The sequence below is a fragment of the Oreochromis aureus genome, linkage group 11, assembly GCF_013358895.1.
Source record: "Oreochromis aureus strain Israel breed Guangdong linkage group 11, ZZ_aureus, whole genome shotgun sequence".
Classification (NCBI taxonomy): Eukaryota; Metazoa; Chordata; class Actinopteri; order Cichliformes; family Cichlidae; genus Oreochromis; species Oreochromis aureus.
In genome coordinates, this window is record NC_052952.1 from 7,438,969 (window position 1) to 7,459,827 (window position 20,859).

The 20,859-nt window shown below is 40.5% G+C and overlaps 1 protein-coding gene across 1 annotated transcript in view; it reads left to right on the forward strand.

Moving 5' to 3' along the window:
* col14a1a (collagen, type XIV, alpha 1a) overlaps positions 1-20,859 on the forward strand; it is a 151,009-nt gene that overhangs the window by 49,165 nt on the left and 80,985 nt on the right. The window contains exons 14-23 of the mRNA XM_039619618.1: positions 198-337; positions 718-844; positions 1,612-1,751; positions 5,192-5,324; positions 5,712-5,750; positions 6,816-6,955; positions 9,501-9,633; positions 10,819-10,941; positions 15,353-15,502; positions 18,462-18,578. Coding sequence (XP_039475552.1) covers positions 198-337; positions 718-844; positions 1,612-1,751; positions 5,192-5,324; positions 5,712-5,750; positions 6,816-6,955; positions 9,501-9,633; positions 10,819-10,941; positions 15,353-15,502; positions 18,462-18,578 — 1,242 coding nt within the window. The remainder of the gene's footprint in view (positions 1-197; positions 338-717; positions 845-1,611; positions 1,752-5,191; positions 5,325-5,711; positions 5,751-6,815; positions 6,956-9,500; positions 9,634-10,818; positions 10,942-15,352; positions 15,503-18,461; positions 18,579-20,859) is intronic.

Sequence of the window (20,859 nt, forward strand, 5' to 3'; positions counted from 1 at the left end):
AATGGGTGAGGTAAAAAGAAATCACACCGCAAGCAGTTAATATGTCCATAAAAACCAAAACTACTTTTATACAAGGCTAAAAACATGCTCATTTCTGCTCTAAAGTTAGACTCAGTCTTTGGCATGGGCTTCCTTTTTTTCACAGCCAAAGTTTAACACCTAATCAGCCTGAGCTTTCTCTGTCTCTCCCCTTCCAGTACCACTGAGTCCTCCCAGCAACCTCCAGTTTTCTGACATTACCCACAACTCGGCCCACATCAGCTGGGACCCCGCGCCTAGCGGAGTTAATGGTTACCGCATCATGTGGGACAAGACAGACGGACTAGTCACAGACGAGGTGACGTGTGACCGTTTTTTTTTTTCTTTCATGTTTTGGAAATTTTGTTTCTGAGTGCCAAGATGAAATAAGAAATTAGAAAAAAAAGAAATCAGAAAGGGATGAACAGTCAAATAATAAAGGGCTAAAAGCCTAACAATAATAATATGAATGGAAAATTTACAGATATTGCCGTTTACGATACTGACAAAGCTTAGTCTTCTGGAAATGTTCTAACTGTGTTATGAATATCATAGATGAAGACTTGAAAAGTATCCCTACATTGAGTCTTAGTAGACTTGTTGTCTTTCAAGTTATTAGTGTTTATCTTGTTCTCTGTTTAAGAGGCATAGCAGTGGGTTTTTCTGTGGCTACATGATGTTTCTCTGTGTTTCCTGCAGGTGGAGGGTGGTTCAGTGAGTTCTTATGACCTCGGTGAGCTGACATCTCTGACGGAATACTCAGTGGCAATTTTTGCCCTGTACAAGGAGGGCGAATCAGAACCGCTCACCGATGCGTTCACCACCAGTAAGAAACTGGCGTTTGACTTTTGCAAGTCACCATCACCAGTGGAGAACAAACACGTTTAAATATTTGTTTTCTGTATTCTTGTTTCCCGACATCTCTGTTGAGGACGATTTAGCCTCAATCTCCAGAAAATAGTTCTATCAATATCATTAAAAGGCAAACCATTTCTCTTATAGTGCCAAACAGTGGTGAATTTTATTACCCTCAGTGGTCCTTTTGCTATTTTGGCGGCCTGCCCATCTCATTTACACCTCAGCATAATAGCCCAGTCACATTAAAAGGTCATTTCACTGTCCCTGACTATTCCGTCACGCTAACAGATATTGATTTGTAGGAATATCCCTTTATGCAACAAGCAGTTGGGCTCCAGCGCTGAGTCAGCTCAAAGAAATGTGTCTGGCAAGCAACTATTAAACTAGCCACTTTAAAAGGACCGTTTGCATTTTTTATTTATCTCCTGGCAAAGTTTGTTTAATGGACCAGTTTTCAGAAAGGGGGCTTTATGAACTAACGAAAATGCAATGGCACTTTTCAGCTGTTTGAGTGGAGGAGTAGGAAGCGGTAGGTTCACACCAAAATGGTGCGACGGTGCTTTTCCAAGAACATTTTGCTGAACTGACAGATATGTAATAAATTGGCCCAGCAGAAAAGTTTCATAAACTTACAGTATAATCGGGGCAGAATTGAAAATATTATTGAATTTATGTGAATGTTAACACATGAGAAAAAAGGAGGGGGAAAAAAGTCTCCGCTTTTCTGTCTTTCAGCTCCAGTTCCTGGTCCTCTGAATCTACGCTCCAGTGAGGTCAGCACAGACAGCTTTAAGGTCAGCTGGGATCACTCAGCCAGTGACATTATCCTCTACAGACTCTCCTGGACACCATTCGATGGTGGTGACACAAAAAAGGTTAGTTCCACTAGAATACAGAAGGTACAGCACTGTGCAAAAGTCTCGAGCCATCCTCCATTTTTCTATATTTTGCTGGGAAAACGAGCAGTAGGTTCAGCAATTTACTGAAACGTGCAAACATACATAAAAACACAGTATAAAAAGGTAAAGACTGCTTGTACAGTTCTAGTGAGCTGATATTTCATTCAAAGCTCTTCTTTGGATGTTGGCTGCCTTTTGCTCCATTCTCTGTCAACATGATCCCACACTGCTTCAATAATGTTGAGGTCTGGGCTCTGGGGAGACCAATCCATGACAGATAGTACACCACTGTGGGCTTTTATATATAAGTATACATTATTTTACATTAATGTCACACTATTAAGCATTATTAAGGTATTAGAAAGTGCTTAATTTATCATTTGTAAAGCATTATAAATACAGATATATTATTATGATATTGATTATGATTATTACTAGTTACCAGCAGTGACAGTTGTCTATACCGTGCACAGCAGTGATAGCTGTAGATGGTTTAAAAGTAACAGATGAATAAACATATCTCTATATATGAATGGCATACTAAGGAGGAATGATGATAAATAAATGATGAATTAAGCACTTACTAAAACTTTACTAATACCTTACTAATGCTTAATAGTATGACTTTATTATGAAGTATATTTTTTACTGCTCTGGCAGTGTGTTTGGGATCATTGTCATGTGGGAAAATGAAGCCTTTGCCAATCAGTGTTTCCAGATGGCTTTGGGTGGTGAATCAAAATCTGACTGTACTTTTCTGCGCTCATAATTGCATCAATTTTGACAAAATCTCCAACACCACTGGCTAAAATTCAGCTCCCAAAGCATTACACAGTCTCCACTGTCTTTGCAGTTGCAGATACACGTACCTTTCTCCTGACCTTGACATGTTGATGACAATATGAGCAAAAAATTTCAGACCTGTTACTTCTAATTTTCATCCCAGTTCTTTATCCCAGTTCTGGCCCTTCAGGCCAGCTGAAGTGGCAGAGGCATCTCTCAGGTCCTGTGTCAGATGAATTTTCTCCTATTTCTTAAATACAGGACTTTCAGATACTCTTCATTGGCCCACCACTTCTTCTTTTGCCACTTGTCCAGTTTCCTAAATATCTTGGGACTCCAAGATATTTTATCCCAGGTTTTGTACTAATAGCTCTTTGGGAATCTTTAAAAATTTATAAGAAAGTTTGGCTTCTTGGTAGCAAAATATAAAGAAATAAAGGCTGGCTTCAGACTTTTGCACAGTACTGCATGTGTTTTAGATCAATAAGAGTCAAGCATCCAACAGCATAGAATCACAAGGTTAAGCTTGCAGTGTTATTATGCAAACAAAACATATTATTAAGCATCTGAAGAAAATAATCTGCATGGATTTCATTTAGCCCGGAGTCCAGTCATTATCTCTTTTTTAAGAGGAAGCAGTAGCTCCACTCCATGCGCACGGATAAAGAGCAGTCTGTCTCCTATAGACTTACAGAGAAGCTTAACTATACTACCGGTAGCTGGTAAAACCTCTGGCTTGGTTGAGTATAAATAAAGGCTGAATAAATCTAGAAATTAATGGCTAGGGTGTTTTATTACTATGATCTGGGGTTTAGAGACAGCTGCAAGGCAGCGATAGAGCCCTTAGAGTGTGTGTCTGTGTGTGTGTTTGTGTGTTTTGCTGAGAGTCATCGAAGCTGAAAATAACACTCTGGGGAGCTGGAGAGGTGGGCTGGTAATACCGCCAGACTAGAGAAAGGGATACATGCAGCTTTTCTCTGTTTCTCACCCACATCCTACGTGTGCTGGCACACACACACACACACACACACACACGCATTTACATCCTTCATCGATTTTCTCGGTATTGTTACATCTGAGAGGGGATTAGACATAATGCATACAGCACAGAATGAAATGTTATCCAGACAAAAACTTTATGATAATTTGATATCTTTCTTTTTAAGTCGCCTTTTCTTTGATAATCAAAAACGTATCTGCATGAGTCTCAGGAAACAATAAAATAAAACAGAAAATTTTACATTAAATGCAAGAAGATGTAAAAAGGAAAGGGAGACAATGACTCATAAACAATACACTTGCTTCAGGGAGAGCACAAATGGCCCCCGTTGGTAAAATCTGCATGCAACTGTACCTCGGAGGGTTTTGCAAAGAAACAAATACCTCCGCATAATCTGGTTATTGAGCCATCTGGAGCAAATACTAATTTCAGGGTTTCTCTCGGTATAATCTGTACTCTTGTTGATTGAGCCATCTGGAGCAAATACTGCTAATTTCAGGGTTTCTCTCTGTGAAGTGTGCTGTACATCTTTGTTGACCTCTTTGTTGTTTTGTTTTGGGTCTGACTACATGTTTTTCTCTGTGAAAAAAACAATTTGATTCAATAGTGGTTCAAATGTTTTGCTTTGCAGAAACTAAACTGTTCAAGACACAACTTTTCATATCCAACTGGCATTTTGTGTTCATTTTGTGTTTAGTGAAGTAAGAAATCCTTCATAATTTTGTCATTTTATTTCAACACATGTCTGTGATACTTGGTTATATCACATGTTGAAACATCTTAATCCACATATAAAATTGAATGGACTACAACAACTATGCTGGTCATGTTGAAAAACCCTGAAGTGATAGGTTTTTGTTTTGTTCAATATAACAATGAAAACACTACATGTTATCTCCATGCATACCTGCTTCACTACCACCTGCACTACCATTTCCTGCTGTTTCTCAGAATTTTTGTACGCTTTTTGTCCTTGACAGGTTAATCCACCTCTACCTGTAGAAATTATGAGATGACTTATTATTTATCAGGTTTTCAGACAAATTAAGTTGCTTTCTCCTGAAACTCAGTCTAGAGGCGGCTGTTCGACTTGACTGAATTTGAAACAGCCGCACGAGGAGTTATTTTTTCATTATGAACAATTTAATCTAGCATCTCTGCATATCATGTAGTTTCTACACTATATAGTTACACTTAACGTTAAAGCAATAAGTATCATCTGTTTCTCCCTCTACCTGCAGAAATTATGAGATGACTGTTTGATCAACATTTGACAGCCTGGAGTTTTTCATTAGAGTATTAATAATATCATCAGACTGTTTGATAACATTCTTGCTGTTTTGCAATATTTTAACTTACAAAATTCTTCAGATTCAACTTGTTCTGGCAAATATAGCAGCAAATAAAAGTACAAATCAGAAGACGCAGAAGTGAGTTCATCACTTAACTGTAATTGCTTCAGTAACAATACTGCTGAAAGTACTGTATATATTTTTTGTTTTGTCTGAACAAACGGGTTATAGAACAACAAATCTGACATTTTTGGAAACTATCGGCCATCACGTCTCTAAAGTTTGGAGAGACGGCACTGTTGGAAATCAGATCTAATATGAGGCTTGTTTCTTTTCTGTAGGTGGTCTTGAGTGGAAGTGATAACGGATACACACTGACCGGCCTCAGTCCCTCCACTGAGTATGAAGTTATGCTGACAGCCATATTCAAAGACAATTCTGAGAGCGACACAGTCTTTGTCACTCAAACCACATGTAAGTGTGACGAGGTTGTTTAACTCACAGAGCTGTGGTATTTGCTTTATCTAATCAATATTAAACTTGACAATAGTCAGGCTCACAGCTTTCCTTGAGATATAATTCCTCCTGATAGAGCACTGCTGTCTGCTTATTATAACAGATCAGTGCAATCACATGTGCATTTAAGATAAGAAAATTAGCATTTCTGAGTCAAAGCAAAGCATTGCATGAACACATTTGCATTGATTTGTTTGTCTCAGCTTATCTCAGGAGAAGAAAATCTATTTTACCATCAATGATTTGTTACGTATTCCTGTCTAATTGGCTTACATATCGACACAAAGAGTTGTTGAGCAGAGTTTGAATCCAATTATCTGATTTGTCCTCTCTGTATTTCCCCAGTGCCCACACAGACAACAACAACTTCTACCAAAACCACAGGTAAGAAGCGTCCGAGCTGGCTTTCTGTAAAACTTCAAAATGTCAGCAAAAACCAGAGGCCAGCTCGTCTTAGGTAAAACTATGCCATGAAACTTAGTTTTTGAACCTTAAAAGCAGTTGCTTTAAATTATGTTGCTAGCATGTGTCAGTGGACAGAAGGCTAATTTCACTTGGTACTTTTTCTGAAAAACTATCCCTGCAAAGAGACTGGCCAAATTTTAATCATGGCTCAAGCCAAGGCATCTGTCAAGAAAGGCAATTTCCATTTTAATGCGAAAGGCTCCACTAGCTGCCAGTGCAGGCCTATGTTGCCAAAGTGCAACCGTAGTTCTTCTTAGTCCTTGTAGCAGATTTTTGGCCATTGTTGCTTATTTACTTTCAAGAAGCAAAAGCAAAATTACCGAGTAATTAGAAAAAGAAATGTTGAAACTGTTTATTTTAAAGAGAAAGTTGAAATGCTGATAAGAGTCTCTCCTAGAAGTTTGAATTTATATAAGTGTGTTTACCAAGTTGGCTTCATCCAGAGACTGGAGTTCAAATTCTGGCTTCTCAAAGGTGACCAAAGGCCATCTGGAATGGGTTTTTGTTGTTTTAGAAGCAGACTACAGCTAATTGAGTCTTGTGGCTTCAAAAGCTTACAAAAGCAACATGTCTCCTTTACTTAAGTTTTTGCCCACTGTCCTAGAAAGTTTCACACAGCACATCTGCTTTGTTTAAAAATCCAAGCGGCCCTCTAAAAAGCACAATTCAAAGCAGCTGACTAAACACCAGCAGGTTGCCTTTGTTTAAGAAAGAAGAAAAAAAATCATAGTTAGTGCTTTAAGGATGCATCACAAAAGCTAAACAAAAGCATTTTGTGAGTGCTTGTGAGAATACTTTTCTTTAGCACCCAAAATCACAGTGTGCCGAGCTGAAACTGAAACTTTCACGCTGGCTTTTTTCCCCCTGATATTTTCACATTTACAGTGCGAAGAAAATAAAGTTTGAGCCAAGCCTCATTTTTTGAGAAATAATATCTAGAGTAATTCGGTACAGTAACAGCGAATCTGTGATGTGGTGTCTCAGCAGCACGTCAGGCTGTGAGAAACCTTCAGCTGAGTGACGAGACCACCCAGAGCTTAGAGGCTTCGTGGGAGCTGGAAGACCCCAACGTGGAGAGCTACAGGGTCGCCTACACAAGCCTCAGCGGAGATCACAAGGACTCTGTGAGTTGGAGGTTTAAGGGTTTATGTTAGTTCCCAGATTTTAATTATTTTTCCCCCTCAAGAGGTGTTTTAGATCCGGGTGACTTGTCTGCAGCTTCTAAAGCTGCCCTCCATCACAAACTGCCCCCTTGGTGAATTGTGAATGCTGATTATATGGAATAGACAACACTGAAGTTGTGTTTGGAGGAAGATTATTGTTGTTTCCCACCTCCATCCAACTGGATGGCCCTACAGCGGTCAGTGTTGGGTCGTCTGCTACAGTCAGAAAACTGATTACACTTTTAGTCCCGGGCCACTTAGCCCCTCATTCTTGATCCCTCTATCTCTTCTAAGAGCCCTTGAGCTCAGTGCCATGTACTGACCCTGATCGCTGATGCACTCACACACACATACACGAGGAGTCGGCCTTTTCCGTCCTCTTCTTCTGTCCCTCTATCTCTCTGTTTCTCTTCTCTATCCTCCAGCCTCCCTTCACCCCCCCTCCCTTCTTTTAATTTCCCAATGTGGTGTCAGAGCCGTAGAAGATGGAGAGTCCAGGCCAGGCCGGCAGACATTCCATTATCTTTTCAGCAGCCATTTACCTCACTGTGAGTGGGGATGGAGGGCAGCAGAGAAAAGAGCAAAAGAAACAAAGGGAGGTGGGAAGAGAAACAAAAGCTGCACAAAATGCGAGGAAGCTTAAACCTGTCTGCCGGCTGACGGTCAAGGGCCGTTCCAGGTCACACGTCTTTTCCAAGGTTTCGGCATGTTTTGGTGTATGAAAGACAGATGAAAGGAGAAAGAGACAGCGCAGAAAACTCTGTTTGTTTGTTTATGTACCTGAAACTGCGCGCGTGTGTCTGCACCTCCACTTGGACACAGTGTTTCAGCACCCAAGTCACAGTGGACAGCTCCTCCCCATCCTTTGGCTCTGAATAGCCTTGTCTCACCACTCATGTCACGTCTTGGTGTAGAAGTTGAAGACCAAGATGGCAGGATGTGCGAAAATAATATAAACACAAACACTAAATTGTAAAGAATAACTGTAATCCAAAAGGGTCCAGAAAAGATGAAGAACAGGTAATATAAGACATTCACAACTGTACATGGATGATGCGATTCACACCTATTGCCAATTTCTAATATCACTTAATGTTACATCAACTCAGAAATCATGAAAAATGGAAACAAAGTTTTGTTTTCAAACCCAAGACTTATTTAAGAACAGACATAGAGCTCTCTCTGATGCGGTTTGCTTTATAAATATTGAAGCTCTTCATATAAGGAGCAGGAGTAAGTCAGTTTTTAGTCAGGGCAGTTTTCAATGAGGAGAGAAAATTTGAAAGAACTGAACTTAATTCATAGTAATAAACTATTCGGCAATTAGACTCCGAGGAAGCTACATTAGCAGAGAATAGTCCAAAAGTGATACAAAGTAGGACAGGACCTACCCAGGGCCTAAATCCTGGTGGTGGCAGAGATGAAGCAGGTGGAGACCCAATAATGAAGTACTGTAAAGACTAGACTAGCAGCCCAAACACACAGGAATGCAGGCAGAAGAGTGAATACTAAATAATCTTCCTTACTGAACTTGCACATAAGTTTCATTACTGAAATATTGAAATAACTTGGTTGTGTCAGTGCCGCGTAGTTTTTCAAGCTCAAATGACTTACAGTTTAGTTACAGATATCCTCAGTTAGATGCCAGAGCAGTCAAAGTGTGCTTTTAAACTGCGTTGCATAATCTCAGTAGTCACAGTTGTTATGGAGCTGCAAATGACTGTAATTTTCATCATTCTAAGCACTTTTAGAGGAGCAATTCGTAATGCTCAACTTTTAGTGCTCAAGCCAACATGACTGAGAGCATGAGTGCTCTGCGTAATGAAAACTTTGACCTCCTACAGTTTCAGGACAGCTGCAGATGAACAATATGTGTGCTACAGTGTAGCTGAAAGCACCTTTAATAAAATCCACTTGGTGTAACTTATCGAGATTGTTTTGCCAGGCAGTGAATCTCATTCTTAGTGTATCTCTATCAGGTTTTAAGTATACTGTAAATTATCACTTTCATCATGATTAGCTTGTTGCCACAGAAGAAATACTCAGAGTACAGGGGGTGGAGGTGCGGGCTGTTGGATAAAAAAGGAGCTCATTTAAACCAAGTGGTACTTTTAGGACGCAAACAAACATCCAGGGAAATACTTCAACAGTTATAAATGAAGACGGGGCAGTAATGGGGTTTTTCTCAGCTATTCCCTGCCCCACTTTTGCCATCAACTGACTTTATTGACTGAGCTGAATTGAAAAGACTTCTTAAACTTCCTCCAAATGTCCTTTTAACCCAGCAGAGCAGAGAGGCTGTTTCTATACCCAGTGTGCTATATATATATATATATATATATATATATATATATATATATATATATATATATATATATATATATATATATATATATATATATATATATATATATATATATATATATATATATATATATATATATATATATATATATATATATATATATATATAGATGTGTGTATTCACGTGTGTTTGCAATCGTAGATGTCAGTTTCTGGAGGTCAGACGAGAGCAGTGCTCGAGCCTTTACAATCAGACACCAGCTACAAAGTGACAGTCACACCGGTGTACAGCGATGGACAAGATGGCCTCGGTGCATCTGCCATGAGTTCCACATGTAAGGCTAACAAACACACAAAATGCAAAGCACACACACACACTCACACATCTCTGGCTTATTGACCACAGCGGTCAATGCTGTGTTTCTCCCTTTTCATGACACAAAGATGCAGCTCCCAGTTTAGGAGAAAACTGGAAGTTAATGACAGTGAATTTCATCGCTGTGAGCAGAGTGTTCATTTGCATTGCATTAATTTCATGTTCATTTACGTTCTTGAAGGAGATTATAAATCAAAGCCACGACAAATACTGATGCATTCCTAATTGTCTTAATGAAGGCCACTCATAATTGCTGCAGCGCCTTTCATTAATGAGACGATTAAATTATTTTGCTCAGGTCTAATTGATTTTCTCAACTATTCTCTAGATTACCTCTTATGAGCCAGCAGTGGCTGTCTCCTCACCGCGCAGAGAATTGAAATGTCAGACAAAACATGTCTTCTTTTTAGATGAGAGCTCTATAAGTCATTGTAATGCAAATAAAAATCTACTTAGCTTGAAGAATTATACATCAGAACCTGGTGTACAGTAAGAGATGATTTTTTTTTGGGGGGGGGGGTTCAGTGATGAATATTATTCCCTAAATCAGTTCCTGAAGTAATGTGTTATTCCTCTAATTGTGGAAGTGCACAACTCACACTCAGCCCTGTCAAGGCTGGATATTAGACCTGTAACACCTGAAAGAGTCTCTTGTAAAGTCAAAAACTGTCAAGTACTGAAAGCAGGAAAAACTGCCTCTAAATGCAAACTTAATTGATAATCATTTGATTGAATAATTTATAACAGAAAAACACCGAAATTGTTCCATTTTCAGTTTCTCACCTGTGAAGATTTTTTTATTAGCTGAAACTGGTCCCAGTGGAGAGCATTTGTTTTATCAAGCTGAATATGAGAGCTGACATTCAGATTTAAATGATTAAATATTAATTTTATCAGTTTTATTTAGATAAATTTCTCATGTGGCTGTTAAACATTTCTATATCCTTAGGAAGCCAGTTATCATAAACATGAAATGATATTCAGCTCTAAGTCCTACTGTAGACAAATAATATGGATTGGTTGTCTTTACATTTGATGACTTAGGTGAATTAGTTCTTACGTCAGGGTTTTAGCATGTGTTAGTAATATCAGCTGCAGTTCTTAGAAGCTCTTCTATGTTCTGGTTTTGCTTTGTTTTTGGCAGTGCCGCTCTTGCCTCCTGAAAATCTGCGTGTGTCAGAGGAGTGGTTCAACCGCCTCAGGGTCTCGTGGGATCCACCTCTGTCTCCTGTTGAGGGTTACAAGATCGTCTACCAGCCCCTCTATGGTACACACACACACACACACACACACACACACACACACACACACATTCTGTTAATTATTATTATTATTCTATCTAAGTATATCTTCTTTTTCACCTTCCTTTGTCTAGCAAATGAATATACAGTCACTCAGGGCTCACAGGTTCTAATTACATGGCAGCAACTCAGTGCATTATGCATGTGATTTAAGATGACTGAAGTTCAAGCTGAGCATCAGAATGGCAAAGAAAGGTGATGACTTTGGGCGTGGCATGAACCTTAGTGCCAGATGGGCTGGTCTAAGCATTTCAGAACTGCTGATCTGCACACACACAAGACATGAAACCTTGAGGCAGATGGGCTACAGCAGCAGAAGACCACTCCTGCTTCCAGTAGGTTAACGCCCCCTGTCACAAAGCTCAAATGAGCTCAAACTGGTTTCTTGAATATGGCCATCTCAATTAAACAAATGTGGGAGAACAGAGCATTTTCATCATGTCAATATGTCAATATAGTCCAAAATCTATGAGGAACCTTTCCAGCATCTTGTTGAAATTAAGACACTTCTACAGGCAAGTGGGAGTAAAACGTAGTACTAGCAAGGTGAACCTAAGAAAGTATCCTGTGTGTGTGTGTGTGTGTGTGTGTGTGTGTGTGTGTGTGTGTGTGTGTGTGTGTGTGTGTGTGTGTGTGTGTGTGTGTGTGTGTGTGTGTGTGTGTGTGTGTGTGTGTGTGTTTATATCGTGTATAGCTGATTGTTAAGGACCCAACACTGAAAAATCTGTGACAAACACATAATGTCTGACAAAACAAAAGGCTCTCAAGGTGTTTTGGTTTTCCTGATAGTGGCTTCTTGGTTTTTCTTTTAAAATGAAGTTCAAGGAGGATGTCACCGTTTGGCACTAAAATAAGACCTTACCCTAACTCATTTATTTATTTTTTGTCTTGAGGCATCATCAAAAGCCCATTTTCACTGTTATCCTGCTTCTGTAGTTCTAATTGTTTCATCTTTCCAAAACAAAACACAGGTTTTTTTTCATTTTTCCTTTCCATGTTTGTTTTTAGTCATCTAAACACAATTACTGTGTCTCTGAGGATCCAGCTTTAAGCAGGACAGACTGCATTCATCTGATTTTAGGAAATTGTATTGAAGAGAAATAATTTTCAGCAGGCTGCTGTTTTCACGGTAAGAGCCATGGAGGGAAGAAAAGTGCCTGTGTGTGCCTTCCTACACACACACAGCTATACAGCTACCATATACTTAATATAGGTATAAACACACTAAGTTTAGCAAATGATTAAAATGCACAGCACACATGCAAACACACAGCTTGTTTCCCTTCACATTGTTCCAGTGGGCTGTGTGCTGTAAAGATAATTGCTACTCTGTCTGTGTTTATCTGTTTTTATTTTTTTTCTATTGTATTTGTTTCATTTTTAATTTAAATCTTTAATCTCTGTATTCGAGGTTGTTATTATTTTGTAAAACACTTTGCAGCAGTTATCTGGGAAAGCTGCATTAATACAGAATGTTACTGTTATGTCTTTGTTTTTATTTTAGTAGTCAAGTTGAGGGCATCTCTTTGTGTGTTTGTGTATATAATTAAATTCACGTTTATTTATATAGTGCTAAACCAAAACAACAGTCAGGGGCTTATATGTGTATGTGTATTATATGACTTGATGCAATCCATGTTGAGAGCATTTTATATATTTCATGACACATGAAATAAAGGAAACATTATTAAAACATTATTAAAATTATTATAATTGTCATGAAACGCTGTGTGGCAGGCAGGAATTGGACCCAAAATGCAGGCTCGTAGACACAAGGGATGAACTCAAAACCACAGCTTTATTCACAGGCTGGGAAAGCATACAAAGTAAACTAAACTGGGGAATAACACACTAAACTTACAGGGAGACACCAGGAGATCCACACAGCATGAGGGACGACGCGACACTGACTCAGAGAAACACAGGGTTTAAATACACTGGGAAGTAACGAGGGGAATGAGACACAGAAGGAGAGCACAGCTGGGAGAAATCAGGACTGACGAGACAAGGGAGCAAAGCAGGACACATTTACATAAGACACGGACCTTCAAAGTAAAACAGGAAGTATGACACAGAGACACGAACTTGGCACAGTGGAGACAGCAACTAAACACAGAGACATAAACCATAAGACAGAGGACTCTAAGAACCGAAAGACACAGAGGGAAACTCAACATGCAGACAGACCACACAGAACAGAGGGGACACAGAGAAACACGAAGGGCAAGGGATCAAAACTAGAAACGATACAACTCACAAGCACAATATTACAAAAATCATAAAGAATTAAACATGCTGGGTCAGGGGACCCAGGACCCTGACAATAATTTAGAAAGTACTTATATCATTCTGATATTATACTGTTAGAGGCTTAGTTTATTCAAAGATACTCGAATAGTTGGTTTTGACTTCCATCCATCCATCCATCCATCCATCCATCCATCCATCCATTTTTTTCCGCTTATCTGGGGCCGGGTCGCAGGGGCAGCAGCCTAAGCTGAGAAGCCCAGACCTCCCTCTCCCCGCCCAGCTCCTCCAGCTTTTCCGGGGGGAACGTTAAGGTGTTCCCAGGCCAGCCAAGAGATATAATCTGTCCAGCGTGTCCTGGGTCTGCCCCCAGAGCCTCCTCCCAGTGGAATACCTCACCCAGGAGATGCCCAGGAGGCATTCTAGTCAGATGCTCCAACTGGCTCCAAAAGGAATGGAGGACCAAGCTCCTGCAACAGTTGTTTAACGATTGAATTGCTTGTAGCAATGGGCCAGACACCCCATACCCCCGAAGCCCCTCCCTGAGGGACACGGTCGAATGCTTTCTCCAAGTCCACAAAACACATGTAGACTGGTTGGGCAAACTCCCAAAAGACCTAATCCAGTGTTTCGCGACTAAAAACTGCTTTGTTCCTCCAGTATCTGAGGTTCGACTGAAGGACGGATGCTTGTTTTCGGCACCCTGGCATAGACATTCCCAGGCAGGCTGAGGAGTGTGATCCCCCTTTAGTTGGACACACCCTCCAGTCCCCTTTCTTAAAGATGGGAACCACCAGCCCGGTGTGCCAATCCAAAGGTACTTCCCCTGATCTTAGTGGCAAGGTACTCACCCTGCCACTAAGAAGTTGTTTAACTGCCTCAGTGACCTCACCCCCGGAGATATATGAGTTGTCCCCCTTGTCCCCAGACGCTGCTTCCTCTATTGAAGGCTTGTCAGTGGGATTAAGGAGGTCCTTGAAGTATTCCTTATTATTCAGGCGTTTCCTGTGCACCCTCACGATGGTGATCAGTTGACAGCTCAGCACCTCTCTTCACCTGAGTGTCCAGAACATACGGCTGCAGATCTGATAATACGATTACAAAGTCGATCATTAACCTACAACCTAGAGTGTCCTGGTCCCACGTGCACTTATGGACACCCTTATGTTCGAACATGGTGTTCGTTATGGACAAACCGTGTTGTTTCTGTTTGCAGAGAAGTCCAGTAACAGAACACCACTCAGGTTAGATCTGGTAGGCCGTTCCTTCTAGCCATGTCCTCCCAGGTCTCACTGTCGTTGGCTACATGAGCGTTGAAGTCTCCCAGTGGAATTATAGGGGCCCCAGGTGCAGTACCCTCAAGCACCCCGCCCAGGGACTCCAAGAAAGCTGGGTTCTCTGAACCCTTGTTTGGTTCATAAGCACAGACGACAGTCAGGACACGTTCCCCGACCCAAAGGCCCAGGGAACAAACCTTCTCATCCACTGGGAAAAACCCCAACCTACAGGCAGCAACCCGAGGGGATACTAAGATACCCAACCCCAGCCTTTCACCAAGGGCAATTCCAGACTTAGTCCAGCCCCTTTCCAGGACACTGGTTCCAGGGCTCAAGTCGTGCATTGAGGTGAGCCCGATTATAACTAGCCAGTACCTCTCAACCTCACGCACTAACTCAGGCTCCTTCCCCACCAGAGAAATGACGTTCCATCTCCCAATTGCTAGTTTCGGTAGCTGGGGATCAGTCTGCAAAGGTCTCTGCCCCTGGCCGCCGCCCTGCACGCATTTCACCTGACCCCTGCAGCGCCTCCTGCAGCTGGTGGGCCTACAGGAAGTTGGGCCCATGTCCCTTTTTCAGGCTGTTCCCGGCCAGGCCCCATGGACTGATGCTCAAATTTAATCTGATGCTCAAATGTAAAAAGTTTCAGGATATGACCTAACCAATGTGTTTGCAAATTTAATACTTTTTAGTGGTAGGTTGAGTGATTCTAAATGTAAATAGTATTTTAAATGTTTTACACTTCTCATAGCTTTGTGTTTATCTTGTTTGTAGCGTGTGACTTAAAAAAATCAGAAACATTTATCATTGTTTGGTTCCTTTTTACACCAGTGTGTATGTGTCTTGTTCTCAGTTCACGGTCCAGTATTGGAGACAACAGTGGATGAAGATGAGAACTCCATGCTTATTGTCAATCTACAAAGTGGGACAGAGTACAGTGTCCGAGTAAAGGCTTCCTATCCTGCAGGAGAAAGTGAGCCACAGCTAATAAATGCCAAGACATGTAAGTGTCCTTCTCATAAACCTGCAAGTAACAGGACAGAAATGTGGATGCCGAGGAACTCGTTATCCCTCACAGTATCTTGGCTGTTACAGTTAATTACCATAAGATTTTGAACATATGCAACCATAATTTTAAATGCACTTTCATTGAAAAAACACTGATTTACTTTTGGGAGGTTATTGTATTTTGGGGGGATTTACTCATTTACACATTCGCCTGCCAAGTGAAAGATGTCTGTTTTGATCCCAGGAGGAAACACAAATCCCTTTGGGGTTGTGTCAGAAAGGGCATCTGGTGTAAAAAATCTACCAAATCAAACATGCACAGGGGGTTGCCACAGCAACCCCCTGTGAATAAAGGAGCTTTATTGGGATGTCACCACCAGCTGGAAATTTTTTAATTATAAATTTGCCACAAAACGTTGTGTGGCAATTAGACGGCAGCAGAAAAGCAAAGTAGTTTAAGGAAAGTGGGGAAGGTACAACATGCATATTAAACACCTGCTGATATCATACTCTCTAATTTCCATTGAGACTTTAGCAAACAGACAGATGGATATTAATATTTTCCTTGCAGGCGGTGAGAACAATCTCTTTTGCATATAGATTTGGTATCAGTAGGTGCAGTAAGAACTAATGCAGGCTTTAATGCTTCTCTCATCTAAAACAAATAGATGAAGAGAGTGGGAGGCTGAGACGCAGAGAGAAAAGAGAAAAGTTAAAAAGCACTGCATGCATGCTGTCTTTTTAGTTTTTTTCTTTATGATTCTGTGTAGTCATGTGAGTTTTCAGAAAACTGCCCTATCATCCCTCTCTCAAAATCTATTGCGGTTTTCTGGGTTTAAGGTCTAATTTCAAGTGGTGGGATAAATACAAATAAGCTTATACTGTAGTTTTAATAGCTCATCACCACACTATTTCCCTCTGAAGCAAAATGCTGAGACACGTAAAGCTGAGTGATTAATCGAGTTGCACATCATCTGCAAATAAATGGGCTGCTTTTGATTTCTTTTTATTAATTTGTGCTGCAGTGTTGTGCCATCCCTCATCTGTTTTTCTCTGTGCCCCAGTAGGATGACTTACAACTCCCTCACGCCTTCCTGTCTATATAAAGCACTCATAATGAAAGATGCTTTCATTTCAAAGAGAGAAAGATAAAACACGAGGCACTGAGATGTAAATTATACCACCTTCCATATATAAACTTTACACTCTGACACCGGCATGGCAACAAATTTTTAGCAGTGACTTCAGGACTAACAGAATGCATGTATTTTGTTTTTCAACTTAATCCACATGTTACTCTTTTGGGATCCATGCTATCTACCGCATTATGCTTCTAGTACTGTTTTTCATGCTGTAATTAGTTTTTCTACACTGCTGGCCAGGGATCAAGAAAATAGCTCATCACTAAATATTCAACAGAACACATATTCTCTATTAGATGCAATCAATTCTCAATGCGCCGATACATTTTCAGATGTATCGCATTTCCCCATGTTACACAGTGCTTAGTTAAATTCATTGCCAGTAGTTTGGTCTTCTCTGGGGGAACCCTGATTTATAAAGGGAAGTGCATTGAATCATTTGTCATTTTAATAAGGTGGCTATAGTGTCATATTTCCCCGGGCACACTGCATTCATGGCAGCCTCATCAACAGAAGGTGATATGGCATGTTTGCACAAGTAATTTGCACATACTAACATGTAGCATAAAAAGCAAATTTAGTACCCGTAGGACCAGTGAATGAAATTAACTTGTTTCCCTCAGACAAAGCTTAATATATTTTGTAATTGGGTGCTGGAGCTTTTATCATATAGGTTAGCACAAGACTGCGGAAGAGTCTTGTGATGTTTTGCAGAAAAAAAAGAGAGGTTTGACTCAGACTTTCCAATGTGAAAAGAAAGGCATGATGAGAAACATCCTGAATCAACTAAATATATACTTTTCCTTTGGGTGCAAAGACTTTTTTTCATCCAGTTGTAGCAAAGGGAGCCAAAATCAGACATTCATTTTAACACAGTGTTTATCTGCATGCAGCTGCACCCACATGTGCATCAGCACCAGCTTGCAGGTGTCCGTCTTCCAGTGCCCATCAATGTTGCATGTTTGTATGTATGAGAGTAAGTTTATGTGCATCTTTGCATATTATTAATAGAAATGATGGGTTGCCCTATGCATTATTCAAAAGTATTTAAAATAAGGCACCTGCCATATGGTCCCGGCATAAAATATCCATTTACTGGCACAAGAGCCGAGTTTATTTTATATCATCAGCAAATTCTGTTAACAAGGAGGAAAGAACAAGAGTGAGCAAGAGAGGGAGAGAGAGGAAAACAGAAGAGAGAGTGACTCCAGGGAGGTTTGCTTGCCTGTGGTACACTGAAATATCACTACCAAACAAGTTTCAGCTATTAAAACTGCTCAGCTGTTTTGCATTTCACTGCATAATGTCTCTTGTTCCCCCACAAGACACATCAAACCTGACTAATTTTGTTATTTAATGATTTATTTTAACATCTACCCAGCTGAAGGTTTTAGACTATTTACCCTTGGTGCACTGTTAATGTTCTGACCACTTTTCTGTTTCATACATAATCTGGACAATTCATAATTGTGTCCGAAACACTAAAAGCAAAAGAGCTTTCTGTTTGGGGATTTCAAAATTTCTCCTACTTTAACTCTTGATCGTCTGGTGCGTGGAAGGGCTGGGGACAACAGGAAGTAATATATTAGGAAGTAATAGTGTGTGTGTGTGTGTGTGTGTGTGTGTGTGTGTGTGTGTGTGTGTGTGTGTGTGTGTGTGTGTGTGTGTGTGTGTGTGTGTGTGTGTGTGTGTGTCGGAGAGAGAGAGAGAGAGAGACATTACGAAATGTATATTAGTGAGTGTATTGGAAATTGAAAACTAGAGGTTAATCTGACCTTTCTGTCATCTCTACAACTCTTTGTTTCTCTCTAGTATTCCTTGGTGTGTCTGGCTTGTCAGCCTACCAGGTGCGACCCAACAGCATGTGTGTTCAGTGGCAGCCTCTTCTACATGCTACAATATACAGAATCTCTATACAGTCCACACTCAGTAAGTACTTTTACTCTTAAGGCCTAAAGACCTGTCAACAACCCTCTGACAACCTCCATTCACTAGGGAAGAATGTGTATTCTCCACCCGGTTAGCGAGTGGTTGCTAGCTGAGGGTGCTGCACCAAAAACTTTCCCTGTGTTTGCTTTGCTTGTTAGCAGATTGCTGTGTGGTTTGCAAGTGTTTGCACATGTCTACAAACACTCGACATTTACTCTCTGAATGCCTTGCAAACTGGAGACAGAGAATGGTTGCCCTCAAAGTTAAAGTTGATTCCTTCCTGCTGCAATCAACACATTTCAAACGGTGCAACTTTTATTTCAAGGTGACCGGTCTCTGTTTCAGGTTTGCTTCGACATTTCAGTACCACTTGGCAAGTGGTTTGCAAGTGTTTGCTGACAAGTTGGTCTCTCACACGCCAACCAGGCTCTAGGATTACATGAATTGGGAGACCGTTCTCATTCCCAACACGTAACATACCGACGATTAGTTACGTCCTGAGGCATCCCATAGGAACAAGAAAGGTAACCTTCCGCATCCCTATGGTACGCGCCAGATTGCGGATGGAGTCCAATAGAATGACGTTCCCGGCGGTAACACATATTCCAGCCGTGTATTCCAGCCCTAACCCTAACCTTAATCCTAACCTTAACCACAATCTTAAACGTATTAGATAGTGTTTTCCAAAGTGATTAATGATGAGAAAGTAAAATAAATATACATGTGTAGATTAATTCCAAACTGTTCTCATGTTTCCAAAAGCGCAACATACCAAGGATTTGTCACATGGTGTCGTATTTTACGTTTTGGGATGAGAACGTGTTGGAATGGGATGACTTAACAGCAGCAGCAACATCATGCAATCGGATGGTTGCCGACTCGTCTCCAGACCTGTGTGACTGAGACCTTAATTATATTGTATACTGGCATATACTTGTATCTGTGCAAAGTGTAAATTTTTTTAATATAGTCCATTGGTAATTTGACCTGCAACAAGCTGCTCACTCTGTCTGTGAACCTGTCACCACCTGTGACATATGGTCTGAATCAATCACCTTACATTTTCATTCCAGAAACCCCAGTTGTCCCAACATAGTCAAGAAACAATAGTTTTCCCAACATGTGAGAAACAATATTTTTGCCAGTTAAGTATCTGGAATACAGTTCAGTCAGTAAATCAAAATCTTTACTAGAGTTGTGTTATGCGGTGATGCGGCTGAATTCAGGCTGCGACCTTTTAAATGTGTGTCCTCAAAGGTTTCCCGTATCCTCGTGAAAATGTCTCCTCTGTTTATTATTAACACAAAGACCCGTCAGCTCCGGACACGTGTACTGGTTACGTGTACCTTTCACATTCATGTTGATTTATATTGATGTGAGCAACTGGGGAAATAAGTGTTATATATATTTGTTTCATTCTCACATGGCACTGGTTTCTGCTGTGAGGGATCATCATAAATCTTGCTATTTGCAGAAGGGAAGGGAGATATGATATGCTCAATAAATGACATGGGAGGAAACTGCTTTGAGAATCGCGCATGTCATCGCAGCAGAAATGAAACCAGGAAAGACACAGAATATGACCTTTAGACACTGTTTAATACACAGATCACCTTATTAATCAATGGAAAAAGGGAGCTGCAGGAAGAAAAGGGGTTGAAGCAAAGGGAGGAGGGTGCACAAAAAGGAGAAAGTAGAAAAATATGTTTTAGTTAAATAGAATCAGCAAAAGGAAAAAAGTTGTGTTTAAGCCCAGCTTTGTGATAGTTTGCTCTTTCCCACTGAATCAGATGACAAAAATATAAAACCCACGTTGTGTTGACAGAGAAGTTTGGAACTCATTCTATCACAGTGAACAATTTCAAGTCAGAGCTTTATTTTTATTTGTCCTCAGGGGGCTATCAGCTGGGCAGCACGAGTTCATATAAAATCTAAAGCCCTCCTGATATTTTTCAGAGATGGCTATCGTGTAGAAATTGCTGTATAGATCTGTGGTCATCCTCAAAATAATTTGTAGTGTAGGCAAGTAATGCCTGAATTACTGCTTAGTCCACAGAGTTATTTTTGAAATATCAGTCTCATGCAGTGCAATAGTGTGAAAGTGAGCATAAAAATGAAAACATATTGTAGCAGGCAGGTTGGACTACAGTATGTGCTTCATGGGTTTACATTAAGACTGAAAATATCCTGTCATTTATTCCTTGATTGCCGTTCAGTGAGATTCGTAGTTGGTAAATGAGCTCTGGGTTCCACCCGTTTGATTTGCCATGGGAAGGAAACC